The sequence below is a fragment of the Neolamprologus multifasciatus genome, chromosome 6 (assembly GCF_963576455.1).
Source record: "Neolamprologus multifasciatus chromosome 6, fNeoMul1.2, whole genome shotgun sequence".
Taxonomy (NCBI): domain Eukaryota; kingdom Metazoa; phylum Chordata; class Actinopteri; order Cichliformes; family Cichlidae; genus Neolamprologus; species Neolamprologus multifasciatus.
The window spans coordinates 14,420,504-14,447,397 of record NC_140444.1 but is presented as its reverse complement, the minus strand read 5'-3'; the positions used below and the strand labels follow the sequence as shown (position 1 = coordinate 14,447,397).

The following is a 26,894-nucleotide window of genomic DNA, read 5'->3' as shown; positions in this document are numbered from 1 at the left end:
AATAAGGAATAAAGCACCGTATGAATGTAGCCTGAACTAAAGAAGGCTCGAAGTACTAACTATACTACTAGTCTTTTTCCCCATCTCTGCCTTCACTATATGTGGACTAATGGTGCTTACACGCCAAGTTCCAATTTAAGGCAGGAAAAACTCTAAGCACGATAGTGGAGGAGTGATTATTCTCAGAAAAGTATTTAACTTTTAGCTAACTTTTAACTCTTTAAAAAAAACCTAAGATGCACAATTATGCTTTACTTTTTGTTATAAAGACTTGTGAATGTACTTCTCTGTTACTTCTATTATATAAAGACACTTTTTTTAAATTACAAACCCTCCCCCAAATCTGCCTTATATGCTTTACATTGAGTCATTTTATGATTTGCACTTATATTGTCAAATTAGCATGCAGAAGAAACAGCTGCTGTTCCCAGCACTGACTTGGAGGCTAAATGAGGAACTAACCCACATTACTGCCTCATAACTTCTTCTTTAACATCAAGCCTTACACATGCACGTAAAGCTTGACAGGCACGCATGCAAAAAGCAGTTCTGCTGTTCTACTTAAACGCATTTGTCTTCAGAATACTTGCAAATAAACAGGAGTGCACTGGTGCAAAACGGTTCACTGAAATGTGAGCTCTTACAGTTTGCTAATGAACAGTCCCTAACCTCTGCAACATGCCACACACATCAGAAGAGAATAAATATGCATGGACACAAATCTAAAATCCATAATTTCACACATGCAAGAACTAAAAGGCTTAGAACAAGTGTGAATCATATTATGAGACATCGGTACAATGAGGAGTGAGGAATGAATAATAACGCAAACTGTAATTTATTTCATTATTAAGCTGAAAACAGCTTTGAGGGTTGAACTCAAAGAAGAAAAAAAAAAGAAAAAAAGTTCACACCCTCACACAGACTACGTCTCACATCATCATTAAGAGCATGGACAACTCTGCCAAGTGCCAATTTGTATGTGGGACTTGTCTACACCAACACTGCAAGCCTGGACTGTAACATTAACATTGTGTATTTATGCTGGCTGTAGCTCTAAATGAAAACAGGGTAAAAAAAAGACAATTACATGCCGATAGAAAACGACACACACTACATCTGAATCTTCTGATATTACATTAGCTGATATGGTGCAATCAGACATCATCCACCATTTCTACATACACATTGACAGCACAAACGAACAACTGTTTGCCTGGTGGTAGCTGCAATTAGGCATCAGGCTGGTTTGTTTGAGCACAATTTCATGTTTTTCATTGGTAAAAACCAGCAACTGGAGGTTGTCATGACTGAGCTGAATAAAGTTAAGGCACAGGGTCTCTGTTGCCTTACTTAACAGAAGTATAAACATTTTTCTGTCATTTCTAGCCTTTTTTATTTATTTATTTTAGGTTTTAGCAAATTAAACCTCAATTTTAAAGTTTAGACGTCTGGTGAATGTCTTTGGGGCATGGCCAAAACCTCTTTTGGGTTTAACCTGGGGTTCAGCATCTTGCCTAATGATAATTCAACACATGGACAGGAGGAGCCAAGGATCAATCCACTGATTGGTATATGACCGCTTGACCACCTGAGCCATATGTGATGGCTCAGACAGAACAGTGTGTATGAAATCAGTTAACTAGAATATGTGGCTAGATAGTTAGAAAAACATTCATGTGCTGTCCAAGTGTTACCTTAGGCCTGGTGTCTAAACCAGACAATAATCTGACCGTCAAGAAATGGTACAGTGGTATATAATTCTCACATTTAATGGTTTCCATTCAACGTTTTATGGCAAATACAGGGGGTGTTATTACTTCAGCCCTTTAACTCCTGAAAGCTGAGGCAACTGGAAGGAGAAATGGGACAAAGTTTTGTCTGTTAAAGGTGCTGAACATCAACAGCAACAGTCACATTCTTTACTGCACTCAGTTACACAATCAGCACATCTATACTGCTGGGCAGATGTATGCAAACATGACTCTAAACAACACGCTATTTGGGATTGGATTCCTAAATTCACAGCCACATATTTATATAGACTTGTTATAGTCTATATAGACCGTTTTTAAATATTCTTCCAAACAATCAAGAATCCAAAGTAAAGGACTCATAAAAAAAGAACATGCTGCTTATGAAAATATATTTCCATCCTATCTAGGCTTGTCAATGGAGCCTTTGACAGCTCTGTTTGACCAGACACAAAGAAACACCGTGCTGTAAACGAATGACTAGACACGATAACAAAAGGACTGTGAAAAAGACTCACAACAACCTGGCAAGCAGCCAGCAGCATACCTTAAAGCAGCGGTCTCCAACCTTTTTTGCGCCACGGACCGGTTTATGCCCGACAATATTTTCACGGACCGGCCTTTAAGGTGTCGCGGATAAATACAACAAAATAAAACTAGTACCGGTACCAAAAAAAGAAGATTTATTCATAACACACGTGAAAAGACCCAGGAAAACCAAGTTAACGATAACAAAATAACGCTGAAAACCGATAAAAACCCTGAAAACTATACATTTCACACCTGAGCCTCGACTTTTGCGGCCCGGTACCAAACGACTCAGGGACCGGTACCGGTCCGAGGCCCGCGGGTTGGGGGCCGCTGCCTTAAAGGTTTTATAATATATGACAGCGTGAATATTAATATAGAAACAAACAACTACATGCTAGAAGGAATATATTAGATTACAGCATCCTTAGCAAAGAATGAAGTCATAATCTTGCAGTGCATGCTGCAATCTGTCCTCATCATTATCGAGTTTTGTTTATGTCCCGCAGCACGTATATGTCTGTGGATGGGAGAAGGTATAAATGTAGCAAGAGAGTGACCTCCCAAACTCCACTGTTAAAGCCAGAATCCAGTCCAGAGACCACAAAAAGCAAGGCAGGGAAAAGGGCAGTCTGTGCAAAACCCTTAAAAATAAAAAATAAAAATAAATAATGTGGGAAAGAAAATTAAGTAGAACAAAATAAAAGGGACCTCAGTAAATCACTCAATGGAATGAAGACAAATAAAATAAGCTTACTAAATGTAACCAAAAAAGGAGAAGCACCGAAAGAGTCAGATGGCATTAAAGTGGCTCAGCATAGTGGATGGTGCACACCCAGTGCTTCTGAATGTCTAATAAATGCACCTGTCAAAATGAAAAGGAGTACTCTGCTTTAACAAAAACTGTTAATGTAATGTTAAAGCAGAGGACTCCTTTGAAGTGAGATTCTCTTGGCTTTTTTATAGAAGAGGTCTGATTGTTACTGTTGCTAGGTGTGTAGGGTTAAAACTCATCATGACTGAGCAGACAGTAATTATGCCAGCAGGCACAACAGTTGAGTGCTACTGAAGGCGTAGGAGAGTGTGCGAGTTTCAGTGGTGTCTGTACGTCTCCAAAGAGTGAGAGCAACAATCAAAACTGCCCCCTCATTCTTCGCTTCCAACCACAATACCTCTTGATGATGACTGGCTCTAAACAAAACCTTAAATCTTTACTAATACCATTATATTTCTTTGGCTGACGATGATAGCACTTTGGTGGCTAAAACAGATCAATCGTTCCATTTCAGATCCATTAGAAGATGATAAGCACGTTTGAGAAGCACCTTGACTGTGACCTAACCCATCTAAAACGCTGCACCTTTTCCAAGAGTCTTCATGCCCAAACTTGCATACCAGCAAGCTTCGCAATGCTGCAGCAACAGCTTTGGCCCACGCCATGAGTTCCTTACAATCCTTAACATGAATAGCTAATCTTACACAAAATAACACATGACACATGTGAATGTTGAAACGCAACACTCAGAAAACTGCTAGCGTAAGGCTTTTGCCATATAAATTCCTCTCAGCTAGCCCAGCTTGCCTTTTTTTAAAAAAGCGAAACAGATGAAGCAGTCGCAAATCTGCTGCTGCAATGCCAGAGACAGAATATGAGTGAGGACATTTTGTCTCCCCTCCGAAACTGGCATGAAATGTGGAAGGAAATTAGCTTTTTCAATGCCGCAATAAATATGCAAAGTGGACATGGACTCCTCTGCACTTTGAAGAGTTCTATATTATCAACAAAAAGCTTTTTTGCAGATTTACGCGTCTTTGGATTTCAAAGCATTCCTAGAATGTTCCCATATTTTCAGATAAAATGTCATGCATTGTGGAATGAGGTTTGGCATGGAGGGGAAAAAAATCCCAGCATATGAGCCAGTAGCTTGATACTCCCGTAACTTAAGTGGGTGGTTGTTGTTGTTTTTTTAAAGGGGCTTACCATTTTCTGGGTGTGTTCTTAGCTGAAAACAGATAACATTATGGAAAACCCAAAAAAAACCCAAAAGGACAAGCTGAGGGCTTTCCATACTTACCACTATGAATGCATGGAAATGAATGGTATCTTTTCTAGCCTTTGTTGTTGAGAGAAAAAGAGGACTGTGGTTTGACAAATGCGGAAGTAACAAAAAATGAAAACTTAAACCTCTGAGCAGATGTATCTGACAATCACAGTTTCATGTGAAAAGAAACCCCTTAAGGTTCAACGGAGGTAGAACCTAACAGCTTGTTTCCATCTAAAGACGATATCTCATTTTCTAACTGAACTGTTTCTAAAAGTTAAAACCTCCGACACTGCTCAGTCACACTAAAAAAAGAAGTTACTTTTCATTGCTCCCTTTTCACAAAGAAGTTGATTTGGCAGAGCTGGCAGAGTTTTTGTGTCTCTGGCTAAAACCAAACAGACAAAACTGAACCAAGAAAACATTTGAGATTAGACCATCCACAACACGAGGACAGTTATTAAAATGCCACTGCGTAGTTTGGATTACTCGCTATGGAAGCAGGTTAAGGTTAGTTGGTTTGACAGTGATTCTTGTCTGAAGTGTTAAAACATGTTATTTTCAGGGCTGGAGTATATGCCACCCAACATAGGATCAATACGTCATCAATTAAGAACTTTTAAAATCAGTTTGACAAACAAGTAAAAGCAGAACACGCAGATAACGCATATCCCATAACGTCCAACAAAACTGTACTTTTTGAGAAGTAAAGCTAAGCAGATTAATGGCATGACTTCTGAAGGTAAAATAAACAAATTTGCTGACCTTTGACTTGTTAAACTTCAGCTTAGATCCTTTTGTGTTGTAGTTGATTGATAAAAACGGTGAGATGTGACATTTTTGGCTTTTTTCTGTGGGAGGCTGTCAAACAAGTAAGATTCAGAAACTGTAGCCTAGTTTCTGAATGAAACTAGGCTACAGTTTTCTTTTGTAAAGAGGTGACAAATGCGAAACTGGTGCAAACATCACATGACTCCAACCACGCAGAAACAGCTGTTTGCTAGCCATTACATGGAAACACCGTGCCTTCTGTGCCTGTTTATGTGCCAGTGAATTTCCTCTTTTTTCTAAATTTCCTTCATGATTGCATATGCATGATGTTAGTAGAAAGTTAATGTGATGAGCATATACTGCAATAATTCTCTTTTAATTTCATCTTGTACACATAGATGCAGAGATAATACAGGTTTCAGTTTCATCCTGTGATGTCAGTGAGGCTGGGGTGAGCAATATAACATAATGATTTCATTACATGACTTTAAAGTCAAACTGTGTGATGATGTGATACTTATTGCAGTGATCATTTTGATCATATCACCCATCTCCCTCCCACATATCAGGGGTGGGTGACAATGACGCTACACTAAATTTCAATTTTAAAATTAGCTCCTGAAGTAACCGTGCTGCTTCGAACTACTTGCAAACCATCATTAAACAAATATGCAGTAAGAGGTGGTTAAAGAGAAGACCTCCACTGAGTATAACTAAAGTATATCTGCAACACCTTTTTGTCTCGACATTAATCAACATGTGTTTGATATGTGTTTGCGTCTACACGGCTTTCTGCCTCCAACCAGTGAATCAGAGAAGGTTCAATGCTCTTTTTAGTAACAAAAACAGAGTAGACAACTCTCTACAGGAGCGATGTCAAACACGTAGCCCTCCAGAGGGTCCAGTTCAGCACCATGGATGGCTCTGCATTGTGTTCAGTCATTAATTATGTCATGTTTTTCAGTAAAACTGATATTTCTGGTGTAGTGTTGGTGCCTGGATTACTATAAAGAAGTAACAAAGTAGTACAGTAAACAGTAAATGAATGTGTCAAAACCTGAGATCTATTATTTAAAGCTGCCTCTTTCCCCCCCCCCCCCATTGATGTTTCTGTACTTCTTTACAATGTCTTCAAAGAAATTTAGAGGGATATGTTTTTCCCCCCATATAGGTTATTAAATTATAGCTTTAGCCCACTTGAGATTACACTGAGCTTTGTGTGTCCTATGATAACCCAGGACTTAATTCCAGGAAGTAGGTTTAACAAACAACTCTGAATTTGTTAACCATAAGTTAATGGAAAACCCGCGTTTTCTGTTCTAGAGAGTTAACTTAAACTCTGAGTTGTAACCAAGGTAACAGACTCTGCAAACTAAACCTGCTCGCTGGCAGATTTTTGTCAACATAGTCTAAGTTTCTCTCTGACTCCTCCCCTCCTGCTGCACCCAAATCAGCTGACTGGTGAGTCAGTTTTTTAACTGAGTTTTTTAAAATATTTAACTTATCGCTTTTACAATACTTCAGTTGTCTATAAGGACAGAGAAAGCAATTACATAGCAGATTTATGATCAGCTCAGAATAAATTGCCTCCATGTTTCTAAGTATGTGACTCTGTGGACAGTACTGCAGCTGTCAGCCAGTTTCCCTCCACTGTAAATATTTTTGGACTGTAACAATCACTCTTTAAAAACAACCTTATCTGTAAAAGCTTTAGAATAATTTACCAATTAAGGATTATTTATTTGTTGTGCTGTTTTTGGTCACACTGATGGAAAAAAAATGTTTGTCATACTCAAAGATGATTGATCTGTGATTAGCCTTTCTGAAAGTTCTCAAAGGTTCTCAAGTCTATTCTTAAAAAGTTTTTTGAACATGCTTCCTGTAATACGACCCTGCTCTACAGTGCATAAGGAGGGAAACAAACAAAACACAGGAAGTCCTAAAAACTGTGGTTCCTTTAATGGGCACATCCGGCTGGCTCCAGAAGAGCGTCCCAAAAGACTCCCACATTAACATGTCCAACTGTACAACATTAAAAACCATGCTTACTGCGAGGTATAAAGCCTGTTTTGGCCTCTACTGACAGTTTCCCACCTAAACACAAAACTACAGTGTTTTTTTTTTCTTTTAAACATGTCCAACTGAATGCTGGAGTTAAAGGTGTGGCCACTTTAAATGACAGGTGTCCCAACACAGGAAACTGAAGCTGGCTGCTGTTTGGTAGGCTTTGGGTCAACAAACTGAACCTCTTTGAGTGTTTGTGCAAACTGTCCAGAAAGTTTCTGCTCCTCTGTGCGTGAAATTGTAGAGTTTTGTTAGTCTGGCGGCAACAGATTAGCATGTCTGTGGTACAGTTAATAGATGCAGATTGCTAACCAAGCCCGCTAGCTAGAGGATACCGCAACATGCCACTATCTCTCCCAAATATGGTCACGTGTGGCTTCAAAAGATTAACATAGCTTAATGCTGAGCCTTCAAAAAGACTCCAACCCAGTGTGCGACGTCTTTTATATACAGTCTTTGGTTTTAACTTTAAGTACACTGACACTTGAACGCAACTATTCCTACCTGTTGTGACTTAGTTAACTTCTAATCAGCATTTCAATAACTCACCGCCCTGCCTCTGTTTTAGTAAAAGCTAACAAATGCAAACACACATTTTTAAAATCAGCAGTGACACACAAATGGTTTCACGTTAGTTGTGTCATACTTTCATGTGAAACCGTCCGTTCCTGTCATTCCGGGGAAACACGGTGTGTCAAACCCACCTCTTACCTTCCACGAAAAATAAATGGAAGGGGTGTAAGGCTTACGGCAAATTCAATTTTTCGGCACACGGCGACTACGATTAACTTTAGAGGGAGAACATGAGGAAATCCAAGAGGATTAATTGCATTCATATGCACTTGTCCCAACAGGCAGAGCAGCAACAAAGGGCTTGCCGAGGCGTGCTTTCAGCCGCTACTCTAACATTAGATGTAAACGACCGTTGGAAGCTAACGCCGACACTGGAAATGTCATTATTAGCAGTGCTGTTTGTTCCCGTTTAAACGCTTTGACTCATCTAGGATCGCATACAACAAACCAGTAAATATTACAGCATTAGTACACCTCATACTGAGCTATTAGGTGCTTTCATATTAAAAGCGTATTAATAATGACCGTTGACCCCCGACCCTAAGTTAAGTTTTAGCGATTGCAGCGTCACAAAAACAAATAAAAGAGCTGAAGAGTGCTATTCCACTCACCTCCAGGAAGAAATGCCTAGATTATAATTCATTAGCAGAGAGAATATATCCGAAATGCAACGATACTGTGGGTTAGTGTCCAACAGCGTGTCACTACTTCCCTCTTTCTGCTTCCAACATCCTTGAAGAAACCAGGGGCGGAGCTAGGACCCCCCGACACGGGCCTGAAGGAACAGGAGCCCGAGAAGCAGGGGCGGTGTTAGTATATGTGTTCTTGTCAAGGTCTCCACATACACAAAAACTAACCGAAATAATACTGGTTACTTAAAATGGAAATTAAAAAAAAAAATAGTTTTACTCCTTGTAACTTTGGTCAATGTACCAATTCTTTTGCATGTGTTTCTTGAGGCTGGGATGTTATGAAGTTCTGCTTGTGTCATAGTTTCTTTTCTGAACTTCTAAAATTTTGAAACATAGTCACACAGAGATGGAGAGGACATGCTAACTCCACACAGAAAAAAGCCCCAGTCAGATGGTGGATTTGAATTCATGACCTTCTTGTTGTGAGGCAACTATCTATGTCGGTGTCCCTAATGAAATGACAGCTTAAATAAGAGTTTTGATATTTACTGGTATAGAAAAAGGTATTCCTTCCTACAAAAAAGAAAAAATAGCTTCCATTTATGCTTATTGTATTTACTTTACAAGGGAGTTGGGATGATGTCATTCAAATCAAATACATTTTTCTTGTTCTTCACATGATTACTGCCAAACCATTAAATGTCACACTTTGTGTGTGTGCATATTTAATGTTTGTCCCATACAAACATACCTTTTAGCTTACATTTAGAGCTTGTTGTGATCCAATCACCATTTGGTGGCAGAGGGTGACAAATATCATTTACTTGATCAGAAATAAATATAGTGGTGCTCACATGCAGCCATGAATATCATAGTGTTTTGAAACCTGATGTGAGTAGCAAGGTTTAAATCAACGGAATTCTCAATAATCGTCCTAACTCTTAGACTGACCATTATTTACAAAATGAACTTCAAGGTTAATTTACATAAATCGACCCCTGCTGGCCATTAAAAGAATACAGGTTTAATGTATTTGTGAATTAGCTTCACTTTTTAGAACCAGGAAAATACATCCATCTCTTACATGTGCATCATAATAATGGATGTTATAATATAGCTTATTATATAAATAGACATAAATCTATTTATCATAAAGTAAAAAATAATAAATAACTGAAGCTTTGAAATAAATCTTTTGGAGTGCAATAGCACCCTAACCGTAGCCAAAATACCAAATAAGAAATACATAATAGTGGATACATAACAGTGGGCTACAAGCAGAAAGTAGAAACACTTATAAAACTTTTAGTACATTAAAACTGTACTTCAGTAAAGTACTCAGAATAGAGTAATTGTAAAATTACATTATTACTGCAGATGTCCATTGCCCCCTCACCACACTCATATGCATAGAAGTCATTTACTCCAACTCCTACACAAATATGCAGCATGCTTCACTGCACTGTCTGGTAGCTTATTCATTAGCGAACAAGCTGCTTGTTCTACATTACAATCCTGTGATTTTAATAGCAATGTGTGTACATTACTTTGTACCCATTCAAAAATCAAGTTCAAAGACTAGTTTACTACTGAAATATTTCTCATTACTATGTAATTTGTTAACCATTAACAGATACTATTCAAGCTGTTGTCAATTTCAAAGTAGTAAGGAGTAATTCTGCAGCTGGCGCACCTGTGTCTGATCACGGTTTTATTTTATTATTTTGCAATCATGTTATATTATATTTTTGTTCATGTAAATTGTAAATGTTTTTCCATGTAGGTTTGCAGTACTTCAGGTACTCATGTAACATTGCCTAATATATAGCTCGAAAAAACATTCCTTTCAACACAGTTAGGGAAAAATAATATCCATCCATCCCGCTTATCCTTTTCAGGGTCGCTGGAGCCTATCCCAGCTGTCATAGAGCGAGAGGCGGGGTACACCCTGGACAGGTCGCCAGTCTGTCGCAGGGCTAACACACAGGGACAGACAACCATTCACACCTAGTGACAATTTGGATCCCCACAAGCTGCATGTCTTTGGACGGTGGGAGGAAGCCGGAGTACCCGGAGGAAACTCACGCAAACACGGGGAGAACATGCAAACTCCACACAGAAAGACCCCGGCCTGATGTTGGAATTGAACTCAGGACCTTCTTGCTGTGCGGCAACAGTGCTAACCACCGTGCCACCGTGCTGCCTAGAAAAAAAAATATAATAATAATAATATATAGAAACCAAAAGATCAGTGAAGCATACAGAATTTTTTGCCTCTAAAGCAAAGTTAAGCTTTTTATTCTCCCAAAATATTTCTGCAAATACTTGCGAATATTAATTTAAAGGAACTCCAGGATTTTAGTGTCCAAACAGTTGGAAGTAAAAATAAGATACTGTTGGTCAAAGCCAGAAAATTCTGAACTGAATATATGTCAGTCAATTTATTGCTCCAGATTTTGGTGGACTTTTTTTGGTGGGTTTAAAAAAAAAAAAAAAAAAAAAAAAAAAAAAAAAAACCCACACACACACACACACACACACACACCAAAAACAAACCAACAAACAACAAAACCAAACCCACACACACACACACAATGGTGATATTTCAGGTCATGTCTTTATTTGCCAACCATAAAAACTGTTATTACTCATTGAAACATGTTTTTATTTTATTTTTTAAAAAAGAAAAACAAACCTCAAACAGCTTACTCTTATATAATGATCATTGTGACCGTTTAACAAATCAAAATAGTTTTGTGAAAAAACAAATGAAATGCAATTACTTGTGAGAATATTCTGAATTAGAGTCAAGAAGAAGAAAATAAAACCCTTCCCCACCCACAATGACTGCACAAATTAGAAGACCAGTGTTACGAACAACTTTGTCATCAGAACTCACAGCAGATCCAAACCATTAAATACAGGATCGAAACAGAAGGAGTCATGTGAGAACATTCTGAATTAATGGTCAGGCACATAATTATTATACAAAATCATCATCATCGTCTACAGCAAGGTTTTAGATTTAAAGCTCACTGCCCAACAAGTCATTTAAAAAAAAAGAAAAAAAAAAAGTAATTTTACTGCAGCATCACTTAAACAATTGCACTCTGAGATAAAGGAACATTTTTAGTAAACAAATTTATATTTCTTAGATTGAAATATGTTAGAATAAATTAAAAAACAAAAAATCCATCCAGACCTTAACATAATCATGCTGAGCATTTACAGATACAGAGCCGATACTGTCAGAAACTGAAGATTTGAGAATCCTAGAGTGCTGAACTTTATCTTCTCTCAGCCCCAAATTTTTCCACTGTCTCAAATGTACACACTGCCTCTCAGCTGTCCAGTGAGCTCAGCTCCTATTTATGGAGCACCAATATGGCGGAATTGCCATGTGACATAATCTTGGTCATTGTATGGGAACAAATGCGGAATATGAAATAAGAGAAGAGGCAGACAGATTCACCTTTTTGACTGAAATAAGACAACTGGAGGATTTAGGCAGTTAAAGGCTTGTGGGGACTACAGCTGGTGACGTGGGTTTAGAGCTGACTGCAGCAGATGCTGTTAAAAAAAACAAAAAAAACGGCCACATATCCGCGGGGCACAGATGCTGAACATTTGATACCAATACAAAATCACAGATTTCAAGTGAGCCATCAGTTAGCAGTGACTTTTATGATCATTTTAAAAAACATTTTATTACAATAAGTGACTGAAGAAGCTCTCTTTATGAAAAAGTTTTTAAATCGAAAATTGTATCTGAAACAAACGGAAGTCTGTCATGTTATGGTACAATTAAGGGCTACAGACTTAGACTTGGTTGAATCATTGATGTGAAACTACTCCTTAAGCAGTACCATGATTGATAAATGTTATGGACAAACAAAAGCCTCTTCAAATAATTAAGAACAACAGTTTGCCACCCTGATTTTACCATTAGCCGATTGCCCACATTATGTAACAATCATCAGACATTCTGTTCTTGCTAGAAGAGAGAAGGAGAAGAAGAAGAAGAAAAAAGGAAATTTCAGGCATGCAGCAAAGAAACTGAGGGAAAAAAAACTGACCACAAATAATACTTTGCAGTGGATGTTCTGTTCAAAAGGCAGGCCAGTCTAAAATTGTAAATGTGTGATTGTTAGTGTTAAAGCTATTCTTGAGGTCTCTCGGTGGGCTCACTTTATCAATTTTCAGTCTTGGTTGCATTTCCATTTCCCTTCATAAAACACATCTACTCACTTTAAATTCCCTCCTCTCACTCTCTTCTATCTTATAGGGTTAGTTCGCCATCTACCATGGCCTTAAGAGGGCTAATATTTGAAATATACCAGCTGGTAGCTAGTAAAAAGCATCATGGGGTAGATTAGTACTGTTGAGCTTGAGCCTGCAGAGTCAAAGGGTCCGGCCAGGAGGTGAGGTTCATGGATCAGTTCACAGTTTGGACCGCAGAGGCTTCAGGTACTTGTGGAAAGATTCGTGTACCTGTAGAGAGAAAAAAAAAAGTTGCTGAAATAATGCAACTAATGTACACAATGATCATACAAACAAGTTTAGTGTGAGGTTGGATTTGCCAACATCTTCATTTTCATATAAAACACACTCGAGTTCCACGCTGCTGATAAATGCAAAGAGCAGCTTATCATTAACACTGTGACCATACAACCTCGTGGGCTCGACTGACCTCTGTAGCATTGAGGGGGGATTTGCGAGCCCACTCGAACATGTGCTCATAAACATTCCCATCGTATCGTCCCAGGACCGAATTCAGCTTCTTGTCGTGGACGTCAAAGGCATCCACCAGGGCCACAGCGTTGGGCCTCAGCTGAGCCAGCAGCTCCTTGATTCGACTAGAAATCTGCATCACCTGAGGCACACTCAGCAGTCCGGCCTAGAAAAAGAATTTAAGAAAAAACAAACAAACAACACCAGCAGCTGTAGAAATTTGGATCTTAGATCAGACCAAGCTGAGCAGTAGAAAGAGCAGTGAAACAGCACTGTTGTGCTTATCTGCTGACCACACACGATGATTTTTCTTACCTGTAGGAAGTCTCCAGAGTTCTTTGTGATGCCATACAGGGTGTAGAGCAGAGCCAGGGTTGACAGCACTGAGTGTACTGCTGTATCAGCAACCTCCCCAAGCTTGTCAGTAAAGAGTTTCACTACAACATAGTGACAGTGGGCCTGAACACAAGAGAGAAAAAAAAGAAAGTGTGTGTGTCTCTATATAGATATCCATCTATATAAATAAAATCAGACTTTTAAAAAAAAAGTAGATAGATAAATAAAAATCATGATTTGAATTTGACTTAAGAATGCAGTTCGCATATATCGGTGCTCTTACTCTACAATAAACAAAAGAACCGAAGATACTGACTAGTAACAAACAACCTCCAACTTTAGGGCAATATTCAAAGGGTGACAGATGTTTTAGATATTCTTTTCAAGTAAAACCTTCCCCAAGGTTAGTCATAATTTATTCATAAAAAAGGACAATCAAGCAAAATTGAACTTACATTTGAGGCTCTGACCAGGTCAATGGCGCTGTTGTTCCAGGCATCCTCCTGACTCTTCCTGCGTTGCAGCTCCTGCTGGATGCTCTTCGCTGCCAGCTCCACTAGACTATAAACACAGAAACATAGCGTGCATTAAGCAACAAAGCCAGAATTACCTCCTTGTGGTTGTAGGTAAGCTGCAGTTTTACATCCCCGTATGTCTAGACTAAAATGTCTATGTACCGAATGCTCTTCAGTGGATCAACATTAAAGATTAGCGCTCACCTACAGAGTTGCATACTGAATACAACTAAATGTGAGTACGATCAGTCTTCCCTTTTCGTTCACAATTACAGATCAAAGAGTGTTTCATGTCACACTAAAGTTGACTTTTAAGCTTTTGTGATGGAAAACAAAAAAAGATGAGCCCCTCCTATGACAGTAACTAGTGTTTGCATAATAGACTTGATAGATAAATAGCAGGTTTACACTAAAGACTTTGAGGAAGATAGTCTACAACATTCAAGCTTCAATGAATACATCTAAAATTGGGCTTAGACAGGGATTATGAGGTCCTGGATTAAGGCAAGTAAGCTAAAAATGAGGTTTTATGCTTTGAAATAACAATAAAAAAAAAAAACCCAAATGTTTTTGTGGCATTGCTGATGTTGTGACAGATACTGTAAGAGCGGTTTCTTCTTTGGTGGTAAACAAAACAAATGCAGGGGTACAAAGAGAGCATTTTACAACTTGGGGAGGCAGAGCAGCCACCAACCTTAAACAAACAAATTAACTGAATTAGTTTGAGTCTGAAACAATACAGTATGTGCGCCCTTTGGATGAAACAAGAAAAACTTCCAGGTGCCTCAAATAATCAGAAACACGTGGATTAAGATAAAAAGGAGAGATGAGAGAAGTTGCCTATGCTCCCTGACAAACACTGCTGAGTCCAAGTTAAACCTGCCTCCCTGATGGATTTATTTAATCTTCAATTTAGAGACTCTTTAATCCTCCCTCTTGCAATCGCCTTAGTTAGAGCAGGCAGAAATATACGACTGAGCAAATGTCAGACTGTGCAAGTCCATTTTTAAGAAACGCCAAACAAGCTTTTTAGTCTGGTTCTTGACTAAAGCCTCACCCCTCCCAAGCCTTACCTACCTGCCAACACAGAGTCAGTGTTTGACACCATAACACTCATTTAGTTTTTTCAGATATGTCAAACTCCTCTTATGAAAAACTAGCCTTTTACTACTTTCTTTTCATCCGTTTAGTCCCAATACTTTAAGCATCATTTTCCTAATACTATTCAAAAAAAACAAACAAAAAAACCCCCACCCAATTAGAAATGTATATTTGCCTTTTAACCCTCTGATGTTTAAAGTTGGACTACATTAAAAAAAAAAGAAAAAAAAAAAAAAGAAACTTCCACCACAGTTGACACTCCCTGCCAAATGGGTTTAGATAATGACAGCTGCAGTCATGTGATCAGCTCTGCATATCATGTCACATGCAGGAAATGACCAACAACTGCAGGTTTAAGTCAGACTTGCACTAGCAAACTGAACTATTAAAGAGATCAGTAGTGACAACTGCAAAACTTGTCCTTCCTTAAATGTTATACACCGTATTTTCTTTTTAAAAACAACACTCAGTGGAAACACATTCCTAAATATAAATGGGAATCAAAAAGCAACTTTGTCAGAGACCATCATGATCATGGTTCTCAGTTGTGAAGTGGCAGCATGGAGAGGGCATATTTTACCACCCCCACTGCACTTTACTGTGTAGAAATGTTACTATACACAGTAAAATACACAGATTTCTTCTCTGTACACAGTTTAAAATTTTTTGTACACAACTTTTACGGTTTTTCATTTTTCTAATATCTCCAATTGACTTTTTCTTCCTGACTTCTTCCTTTTGCTGCTGTAGCAAGTGAATTTCCCCAGTGTGCAATCCAATGTTCAAGTTCCACCACCTTTTCTAATGTACAAACCCAGAAAACCTGTACAATTCTACTAGATATATAAATATTAATGGCAAATAAAAGGAAACGGGTGATATTTCATGTAACAAGGTCATCATCTTTCCCACTGCTCTCTTACATGGCTGCTCGGAGTTTGTAGACCTCCGTCAGGCTAGTCAGGTCATTGATGTCAACCACTGTTGGCCTGGCAGCGACGGGTTGTGGCTGCACCCTCCGCACATCTGCTTCATTCAGGTATGACACAATGCCGCTCAGCTGCTGGCCTGCCTTAGCCTGTTTGTAGCTCTTCACCAGGTATCTGCAGACACGAGTGTTCAGTTTAACAGTTAGTCGCGCGAGATAGCTAGCAGCTGTGTTTCTATTAATTGAAAGCTTTACAGAAATATTTACATATTTATATGTACCTATTAGAAATAAAAGTTAACATATCTTCATTTTTCAACTAACTGTGTGTTTTAGTCATCGGTGTGAAGGCGAGTTTATGAAGGGAGCTTTTATGTTACACCACCAATACTGACACCGAGGACACAATTCAGCTTCAGTAGTTCTCTAATTTGTGGTGTTAAATGTCACTTTGTGTTACCTGGCAGTCTGCAGCATCATGACTGTATTCTCTCCCTCGTAGGTGCAGGTAGGGGTAAACTCAACATAAATGTCCGGCAAGGCACTGCTTCGAGAGTAACCGTGGCCACCACATGACATGCGGCACACCTCGATGGCTGAGGTCGCTTCCCATGAGGTGAAGGCCTTCAAACCCGCAGACAAGGCATGGAGCTGTGAATTAGAGGGCAAAGCAAGTGAAACAGATTAATTCATAGCTATAAATGAATTAAACTTAAAAAATGGGAACAAATATATGGTTCTGTGACAGGCTGGATTGAAAGTAAGTGGAAGAAGAAGAAGAAAAAAGCAGTCTGTCCAAAGAAAAGGGACAGGCCACCGTTCCACCAAATACCAGCAACCGTGTGCCATCATACAAAACCATATGCGACGCATATGCTTCAGAAATGTCTGGTAATTGCTTTTCTAACATTTTGCTCAAAATTCCAAACAGATTTGTTTTTCAAAATGTAAAGTGTAAAAATCAATTTAAAAAAAAGAAAGTGTTTTTAAATGTTATGTGATTAATCTGTCCATTGATCATCACCACAATTCCTCACTTAATTCTCATTCTAGTACACCCCACCCAGCCCCCAACTTAATTTAGACCCTGACCACAGAAGTGGGATCAACAGAGAGGGTGCACTAGTCCAATTAAGCTTTGATGCCCCACATCAGGGTGGCTGGTCAGTACCTCAGGCATCTCGCTGAAGTCTCCCTGGTTGATGTCTTCAGTAATGCGGTGGTAGGTCTGCCCCATGTACTGGCCAACAAAAGTGAAGGCATAGGCTGTGGCCAGCAGAGGGAACAGCTTGTACTGCTGTGTCTGATAGTCGAGGATCTGAGGCTCTGGCTCTCTGTGCAATAGAAACACAAAACTTATTTTTTTTCATGATTGAAACAGTGACACAGACGAGCGAGACCACCGAGTTTAATACTCTCAGGTCTTTTTATAGTCACCTATGCAAAAGTTGCAGATGTGTCAATCCTAGCTGTTTGCAGTGCAGTATACTTCACATCACATACCGCTGTGATTCATTTTTCCTTTATGCTGATATTCGGGCAAACTAGGAACCACTAGTAGAGTGAAGTACTTTAAAGTACTAGTGTAACTTTCAGCCTGTTCACTTGGTTTATTTCAGCTAAACTACAAATTTGTTTTTACTCACTACTTTTGAGTCATGAGATGTTTGTGCAAATGTTTGCATTGACAGCAATCAACTGTCCACTGACCCTGGCCGTATTTCAGACTGGTGACGAACGGCACTGTAGCGGATGGCAATGGTGGAGGACTTTGCAAGGGCTCGAGCTGAGTCGGCGACAATCATGGAGCGGATGAACACCATGGTGCCGTAGGTCAGCTTAGTACTTGGTGGTTGCACATAGGCTCCATCTGGCGCCACCTGGTGGACAGAGTCATATTGAAGCCCTACTTGAAATGTATTTATTCTGTATCCATATAACCACCAACAACACCAAGTGTCAATGTATATTACCAAACTGAATAAGTATTTTTTAAGTAATTCTTGCAAGGCATTTGCAAATGTAATCCCAATGAGGACACAATTTCTGACACTCATTAGTTAAACCACCACTGTTAGCACAGATTGGTGCTTGATTATAAAAGAATCTGCAAGGAGCAAAAGGACAAGCAATGGTTGAAACGGGACCAATGACTGTGCCTAATTTCAAGATCAGCAATTCCCTTCCCAAACATCACAAACAAAGAGCTGAGGTAAATTAATCCACTCATGGTGAATCACTGCTGTTAAAAAGACAAACTTTCATTTCACCTTGGCGTATTTCATCAGCATGTTCTCCCGTGGAATTCGTACGTTCTCCAATTTCAGGAAGCCGTTGTCAACCTCATTGAAGCCAAACTTGGGGCCAATGTCGCCAACAACAATACCTGAGAGAGAAAGATAAACAAAGCCAGTAAGAGAAAAAGTGAGATGGACAGAAAGGATGATGAGGACTTACTTTACAAATATCACATTCAGAAAGTCATCACAGGCTGTGGTTACCTGGCAGGGGTAAATGTGTGTTCATATCTCTGATGGGTACGATGAAAGCATGCAGACCATGGCAGTTTCCAAGAGTGTAAAGCTGTGCTAACACTATGGCATGGTTGGAGGTCTTCCCAACTAGAAAGAGAGAGTGAAATGGTTAACAAAAGCAAAACAAGAAAACCCCACAAACGCTATTCATGATGAAACCCCAGACCTAACGGAGTCAAAACACTTACGTCCTCCGGGCCACCACTTGATGGAGCTCACAGTGGGACTGTTCAAGACAAACTCTTGAGTGGCTGGATCATATGTGGCTGTGGTCTCTAGCCCTCTAAGGTGTGTGCCTGGAGTGATTCAATATGTCAAAGGCCACCAGACACACATGCAGAGAACACAGTTAAAAAGCAAAAGTAGTGCATCACAGTGCTGGTTAGACATTAGCAGTCGATCTGATGATTTTTATGCAAAACTACTACTACTGTTAACAAACATGTCTAGACTAAAAATTACATTTAAGAGAAAATACCTTTAGCATCAATCAGAGATGGAAAAAAAAATCTAAGTTTAAACTTATAATAAATAGACAGCACATTTGGCCCTTGAGACTTAAAATGGAGTATCCAGTATAAATTTACTTAAATAAAATAGCTGAATCCACTTCTCTCCGAGAGAAGCTTGTAGGTGTTTGACAGATCTTAATTTTCAATCAGTTTTAAGATGATTCAGTTGCATGATGTTTAAACTGGATTTTACTGGTTTTTAGTTAAAGACATAACACCCCATGCTGTTAAAGTATAGTAAAGATTGTTAGTGAAGACAAGAAAACAAAACAAAAACCAGATAAGAAGAGCTACTGTGGAATAGGAGGGGTGGTCAGGGAGTAGAACAGCCAGTGAGAAACTACTCAATGTTTCTCTGTGGTTACATTTTTTTTAAGTTCTGAAAGGAAAACTTTACATTTGTCCAGTGGCCCCGTGGACACAGATGTTATGTAAATGAATCATTGGTTTCAAGATTTCGTTTCTCTTTAACAAAGAAGAAAACACTTCCACTGTCAGAGATATACTGGGTGCATTTACCATCTATCATCTAATCTTAAAGTAGCACAGTGGTTTAACTCTTACTTTGTTTGCAGCAGTTCTCTAGTTGACTGAATTCACCTAAATTCCTTGAAGTGTCTTTAAATAAACCACTTGTACACCAGCGCAAATTTTGGTTGGTGAATATACATATTTGAATAATAAACTAGTGCTGAATGCCATGTGTAAAATAAACAAATAAATAGATAATAAACAGCACCAAATTCTTTCTTACTTTAAATCGCAACCAACCTGACTCAATAGTTTGTGGGAATATTGACAATAAAATTAAAAATGGCATAGTGTTCCTAACTGGCCTACTGTTTTGAACTTCATTTTACCGTGGCCCATCTCAGTCTGAGCGTAGGTGCCGATGATCTTTAGGGTCCAGGCGGGCATGAAGAAACGGTCCATTTGCTCTGGGGTGGCCTGGTTGAGTAGTGTGGGCAGGAACATCCCGAGATGAAGATCCAGGGGCTCTGGCCTGTCAGGGTGCACACATCTTGGCCACGCAAAGCAGTGGGAAATGGGGGAAAAAGCAGGTTGTGATGTAGAAAGGGCGAGGAGAAGGGACGCAGATGGTGGAAGTGATTATGAAGAGTTTAAGACAACGTTAGCAGAGATGAATGAGAAGATAATGATGCAGTTGTGTATCCGCAGGAAGAATTATTTACAGGAATTGAAATAGTGATGCAAGAATAAAAGACATGTGCACAAGCAGCAGAGAAAGAGGTGACAAAGACAAATTAAAACAATTTGTCAGCATGACATGCATATTGGAATTGCTGATTTGATCATGTGGTGAGAATCCAACTTCAAACTTCATAAATGCCATTTTCCAAAAGTTTGTCTTTAGTAGCTGGCTCTACACATTTAGCCATACCACTGACAGGGATGACCAAGTTTGGGTTGCTCAGGTGGCAACAACTCAAAGCCACCAAAAATGTTTAGGGGAGTGGAACGGATACATAGATGTAAACTGGACCTGCTTGTTACAAGTCTGACAGAATGTATATTAATTAAGTTTTGCTTGTTTTACGTTATTGTATTTTTGCACAACTCTGTTGCTTGTGAAGCTCGCACACAAGAATTTCACTCACATGTACTGTACCAGTGTACCTGCACATGTGATGTGACAATAAAAGTGATTTGATAAGTCTAAAGAGATAACTGGTAGTGTTATTTATATGCTCATTTTGAATATGATACTAGCCACATGTTGGGAAATAAAGTTGGGCTGGAAAAGTCAAATTAGGCAATTTATTTTTAAGTGGAACATTTAATTATTAACATGACTTTGTAGTTACAAAAACAAAACAAAAAAAGGATAGTGCTTTCTTTGGTCCTGAGATCATTTACAGGAGGAGAAGAAACATTAAACAGTCCAGTCATTGAAAGGATTCAGTGTGTCATGAAAAAAATAAAAAGCAAAAAAAACAAAAACAAAACACAAAAGCAGTTAGTTCCTAAACAAAGGAGCAAAAATGTGCCACCCCCAACTTTAACTAATAAAATTGTAGCAGGCAGCAAATTCAAAATGAGCAACTGTTGCCAACACACAGTGCAGAGTTTTTAATATTTATTTGCATCGTTTTCAGTGAATATGGGCTCTAAATCGCAAATTTCAGCAGTCTGATACTAGGGATAGCCTCACAAGAGTGTTAAGGTGCCGTTGACCACAACTAAGTGTTCTCTCTAACTGACCCAGTGTAGGCTCAAACCAAACTGAAATGGTGAGTAAATACAGGGTTAAATATTAAGTGCAGCTTTGTGACAGATTTACAAATTCAAAATGACATCCACCCGGCTTTTTAACAGAAAGCCACTAAACAATAGCTGCTTGGCCCACATTCTCTCTCACAGAGATTTGCCAATTTCTCAGATTACTGAGAAATTTGCCAATTTCTCAGTAATCTGTGGCTCATCCACAGATTACATGTGGATGAGCCACAAACTTCTGCAGCTCATAATGCTGCTTCTCTTACTCTTTCAAGACTTCATGAAAAAGACAACTGAACTAGTTTCATGTTTCTAGTTCCCATCATTTCAAATCCACAGGCCAAACAAAGACAGGCCATCTCTGATCAGTTATTCAGTCTTAATTGTTAAATCATGCATAGAAAAGAGCGCAAATCAAGGGAGCAATCAAAATATACACAAGCTTCATAATTGGGGCATTATCAACATAGAAAGCGGAATGAAAGAGTCAGTGGAAAGGAAGTAGACTTAGAAATTGCTTATGGGAAAATGTGTCAATGACATAAAACTAGTTTAATATTTAGGGTCTAAATGGGAACTTCTACTGAAGCTATGCTAATAGCATTGATAGATCTACATGTAGCGTGTCTTTTAGAAAAGCATGCAACTGCAAACACAATCATAAAGACACATGCAACTACTTTGGATTTTGTCAATATTTTACTTCTGTCAAACACATACAAGAAATTAGAGTTATGGTTTTAAAAGTTTTATTCTTTTACTCAAATGTGACTGCTGATCATTTATCAGCAGAGGATGATAAAGTTTTGTCCAAGGGCCTTAATCAACATTCAATAAGTTCAAAGCTAAGTCCAGGACTGACCGTGACCCATCTCAGTTTGGGCATACGTGCCCACCACCTGGTAGGACTCTGCCAAAGGCAACCATTTCTTTTTTTGGTGATGGTCACATTGGCTGTACAGGAATGGGATGAACATGACAAAGTGTAGTCCCAAAGGCTCCTGATTGTTGCCTTTGACCATACTGGGTAAAGGGAAGTGTACACAAGTGTGGTTCAGACAATGTTAACTCACATATTAGACACTGATAATTTGATTACATCCAATTGGAAGTTTTCTACATACATCAAGTTTGGATCTGTCAAACGCATACAAGAAATCAGAGGTATTCTTAGTGTTAAACACTTTTCCCATCCTGCTTAAAATGGCATTTTGCCTGGCCTTAGAGATCATTTATTAAACTTTTTTGTGGAAAAAAAAAACCAATTGTAAATTTTAAGCGTTTCAACACAGAATCATTAAGTTTCGTCTAAGGAACTCCACAAAAATTAAGTTAATTTGTGTCAAAAGCTAAATCCAAGACTGACCGTGACCCATCTCAGTTTGGGCATACGTGCCCACCACCTGGTAGGACTCTGCCAAAGGCAACCATTTCTGTTTTTGGTGATGGTCACATTGGCTGTACAGGAATGGGATGAACATGCCAAAGTGTAGTCCCAAAGGCTCCTGATTGTTGCCTTTGACCATACTGGGTAAAGGGAAGTGTACACAAGTGTGGTTCAGACAATGTTAACTCACATATTAGACACTGATAATTTGATTACATCCAATTGGAAGTTTTCTACATACATCAAGTTTGGATCTGTCAAACGCATACAAGAAATCAGAGGTATTCTTAGTGTTAAACACTTTTCCCATCCTGCTTAAAATGGCATTTTGCCTGGCCTTAGAGATCATTTATTAAACTTTTTTTGGGGAAAAAAATGTTTTTAATTTGAAGCGTTTCAACACAGAATCATTAAGTTTCGTCTAAGGAACTCCACAAAAATTAAGTTAATTTGTGTCAAAAGCTAAATCCAAGACTGACCGTGACCCATTTCAGTTTGGGCATATGTGCCCACCACCTGGTAGGACTCTGTCAGAGGCAACCATTTCTTTTTTTTTGCTGAGAGTCACACTGGCTGTGCATGGTTGGAAGGAACACCCCAAAATGTATTCCCATAGCCTCTGGGATGTTGCCTTTGACCATACTGGGTGAATACAAGGTCAGATTTACCATCAACTCAAATGTTAGATGACTGCATTATTTTATGACATCAAGTTTATTTCCTATATAGTGATATTAAGTTTGGATCTGCCAAACATACAAGAAGTGAGAGATACTCTGTTCAACAGTTCCCAGTTTTGCTAAAACAAAACAACCCCAAAATATAACTTAGATTAAACTCTCAAAAGTTGCAAATTTGAGGCATTTTAGCACAGCATCATGAAGTTGTGTCTAAGGGTCTTAAATAGTCAAGTCAATAAGTTTAAAGTAAATCCAAGAATGACCGTGATCAGTTTGGCCAGATTTTACCAAGTGGAGCAAAAAAACCCCCCCAAAAAACCCCAAAAACAAAAACAAACAAAACATGCAAAATGCAAGTGAAGAGCTCTAACAGTACTCATTTTAAAACAAAGATGCATGGACTTTAATGTACAAATGGTGCTAATTAGCCAGTCAAAAATAATAATACCCAATGAACCCAGTAAATAACCAAAACAGTGTGTACATGGAAATGCAGATTTTAAACATGCGCTTCTCTACAAAAGAATGGGGCAAACCCTCTTAGAAATTGCTGGGGACTGTGTGCAGAACAACTTTGCTTACAGTCAGATCCTGACCCATCTGCATTTTTAATAAGTGTGTAAATGGAAACATTTTTCCCTGTATGTTATGTAATGTTGCAAGCCAAAGCCCCATTAAAAGCTGTATTTTGGCAGACATTTCAGTACAGCATGCATTATGTGGTAGTGGGGAAATTTTAAAACATTTAAAAATTAAAATAAACAGGTAATGTGTCATGTTGCAGAGCTCTGTGTGTATGCACCTCTGAGAAAAAGGCACAAAGTTGCTCTTGTGCTCTTTGCAGTTTTCATTGTGGATCAATCTCTGTGCAGAAATATGACAGTCAACCTGAAACACTCCAAACCCATCTGCTCACTGTTCCTCATCAAAATATGACAATGGTCTTCAGTAATATGAGGACCAGAAGAATGTGGGGCTCAGCTCTAAACATGCAGGGTGAGAACTCAGTGACGAGCTACAGATCATTTGGGGATTTCTGACTGTTAATAAATCTGGTCATGTGTCTTGACAAATCAAAGGATTTGTATGAATATGTGCAGTTTACAGTGGAAGTAAAGCTGCACTGCATGGTAGAGCTTTGAAGAACTGAGTTTAAATAAATGCACACAGCTCATGAAGAAAGCACACGATACAAGGCAGATTGTTGCCCTCTAACACAATTTTAATCTTATGCGAACTTTGCCCCAGCTGCTTTTGTTGTTGACTTAGTTGCCAAGAGTGGTTTAAAAAAAAAAAATCTACCAGACTGGGTTCAATTGGGGGGGGGGGGGGGGGGGGGGGGGGGGCTCTTAAGGACCTGGCGTCCACATATGTGGACATCACATTTTGGGTTATTTAGACCAAAATGCTCAATTTTGCTCAACAAGGGCCTGATATCCACTTACGAGGACATTATACTGCTACTGTTCTATCAAAATTTTAAACAGATATCCTCATAAGTGGCTCTCAATTTTCTCAGAAACAAAAATTAGGTAAAAATATTTTTTTTAGTAATTCTTTGTTTTTACATTCATCAGGTCCCAATCAGCCCAAATATCAAAGAGAAATCAAAAATGCATGCCGTGGAAGAGTTCAGGTCTTAGGAGGTTAATTAAGAAAACTATATTAGGCCCGTTCATGTAACATCTGTGACACTGTTTGGGAAACAAACATTGGTTTTCGTTGCTTTGCATATCGCACACAAGCTGACAGAGAAGGTGGGTGGATAATTTGATTACTGTCAAAGTACAGTCGGGGTGTAGTAACATTAAAGTACACCACATACACGATACTTTACCTTTGAGCCTCACATCATTTGCTTCATAAGAACATTTCGTTAAGCCTTTTTATGAGTATACGCTGAAATGCACTGAGTGTGATAAGCCCCCCCCCCCCTCCCCCCTTATACTTCTACAGATGAACAGCATCTACACACAAACCAGTGGATTTAAACATTTGCAGGCTGTTCTTTAATAACAAACCCATCTACTTTAACAGTTGGCTTTATGAGCTGATTCTTCTACCACATACCTCTTATACTGGTAGATCTCCTCTGGGTCAGCAATACCATACTCTCTGAGCTTCAGGATCATTTGGGCACTTTTTCTAACGGCTTGGTCATAGCGCTCACTGCGGGACAAGAAGTTTGGGTCTTCTTCCTTAAAGTCTGGGTCGCTGAAAACGAGTGACTCTACAGTGGAAATTCAAACATTCATGCATTAGTGAGGCAGCTACTAATTGAACAGGTATGGCAGGCTGAAAAGGATGAATCCAACAAATACCTCAAGGCAAAACGCATAGTAAGCCTGTTTCACCAGAATTGAGTAGGACACAACCACTCAGCATCCTATAACAAACTGTAAAGAAGTCATTCGCTTAGCAGAATGGGTTTTAGTGGATTTTTTTTCTAGGGAAAAAGAGGTCACATGGGAAGCTGGGATTGCTGCAAAGGTAACTCTACACATAGGCTGAGTTCAGTTCTGCTTAATATCAATAACTAATTCTCTCTCTTTATGAAGTTATTGGTGTGATCCTCCAGTCCCATGTGGCCCCTTGGGAAAATTAATTGTTCCCCCCTGTCCTGTGATCCCTGATGACACAAGAAACAGCTTCCGTTAGCTTGGCATTAGCAGTTTATCAGTTTATATGAGAGACACATTAACCTTTACTAAAAAAAAAAAAACCTGCAAATGCCCGTTTATTGATTTCCACAATGCCAAATTTCAGCTTGAATTTGAACATTGGAGTACCGGATGAAAGATTTCACTGTACATAAATATACCTCTATAGTAATCAGTATGCTCCTCAAGTTGTACGTGCTGAACTAACATTACACGGGGCGTGTCAGCATTTTGGGTTCATCTACCGGCTGTCCACAATAAAAAAAAAAAGAAGAGGGTTAAAGTGCATTACTTCAGTACAGTGAAACGCAATCGTAAATATAAATTACACTAAAGCCGAATTTAGATTCGGATCGCATAAAAATCATTGTGGCACAGTCAACTTCAGAAATGCCACTTTAAACTAATCATTCTGAGACTGATATCTAAAGCATATAAAAGTGTGTTGTACCCCGGACACTGAAAGTCACCTGCAGGTTATGAGAGCTGCTAACACCTTAGCTAACAGCCGATGGAAACACGGTTGTGCTAACATTAAACTTCTCTTACCTTCACGTGAGTGTTTTTTACTTAAATGCAAGTACAGGTCCCATGATCGTATTAAATTAAAACAGTCAGCAGCACCAAACGCGTTAAAATAACATGTTTTGACCAAGGAAGACATTTACAATCTCACCAATTTCTCGCCTTCTTCTGGTCTTTTCTGGGCCACCGTCCAAAATAAAGGTCAGTTTTTCGACGTCAAACGTGGCATTTTTTCTTTCCTTAACGATATCAGGATTCATGGTTCCGTCTCAGACTGGAAACAATACTTACTACTTAAAACTATGAAGCGACCCAGATCCTAAAACTCCTGCAAACTGACGGCTTCTCCTGAATCGGCCTCTTATCCACGCAGGCGCAGAGAG

The 26,894-nt window shown here is 38.9% G+C and overlaps 2 protein-coding genes across 6 annotated transcripts in view; both read right to left on the bottom strand.

The window, feature by feature from the left end:
• Positions 1-8,505, bottom strand: part of LOC146516652 (inactive rhomboid protein 2-like) — a 32,191-nt gene extending 23,686 nt beyond the window's left edge. Inside the window, exon 1 of one of the 2 annotated variants that reach the window (XM_085163823.1) lies at positions 8,344-8,505. The gene's annotated coding sequence lies outside the window, so the exon portion shown is untranslated. The other variant, XM_085163824.1, reaches the window with a different exon arrangement.
• A 2,457-nt stretch (positions 8,506-10,962) lies between these two features.
• acox1 (acyl-CoA oxidase 1, palmitoyl) lies at positions 10,963-26,886 on the bottom strand. 4 transcript variants are annotated; one of them, XR_014874698.1, is made up of 15 exons: positions 26,663-26,886; positions 25,397-25,556; positions 19,882-20,042; positions 18,698-18,805; positions 18,477-18,596; positions 18,246-18,361; positions 17,686-17,855; positions 17,147-17,309; positions 16,436-16,626; positions 15,971-16,150; positions 13,887-13,992; positions 13,411-13,554; positions 13,055-13,261; positions 12,453-12,855; positions 10,963-12,354 (listed from the first exon to the last, which is right to left on the bottom strand). XR_014874698.1 is itself a non-coding variant. In XM_085163826.1 (14 exons), exons 1-14 carry the CDS (start codon positions 26,769-26,771, stop codon positions 12,805-12,807), a joined length of 1,986 nt encoding a protein of 661 aa, XP_085019952.1. In that variant the 5' UTR covers positions 26,772-26,886; the 3' UTR covers positions 10,963-12,804. The 4 variants fall into 4 exon arrangements, 3 of the variants coding, with proteins under 3 accessions (XP_085019952.1, XP_085019951.1, XP_085019953.1); XM_085163826.1 differs by lacking the exon at positions 19,882-20,042 and adding an exon at positions 22,122-22,282 and having other exon boundaries at positions 10,963-12,855; XM_085163825.1 differs by having other exon boundaries at positions 10,963-12,855.
• Positions 26,887-26,894: the final 8 nt, after the last annotated feature.

What these genes read in the sequence shown, in the direction of transcription:
- acox1 (XM_085163826.1), bottom strand. Translation starts at nt 26,771, where the DNA reads ATGAATCCTGATATCGTTAAGGAAAGAAAAAATGCCACGTTTGACGTC. An exon ending in ACTTCAGCGAGATGCCTGAG is followed by an intron (nt 16,627 to 17,146) that starts GTACTGACCAGC and finishes TCTAATTCACAG; the next exon opens with CTCCATGCCTTGTCTGCGGG. An exon ending in TACAAACTCCGAGCAGCCAT is followed by an intron (nt 13,993 to 15,970) that starts GTAAGAGAGCAG and finishes CTGTGTTTATAG; the next exon opens with TCTAGTGGAGCTGGCAGCGA.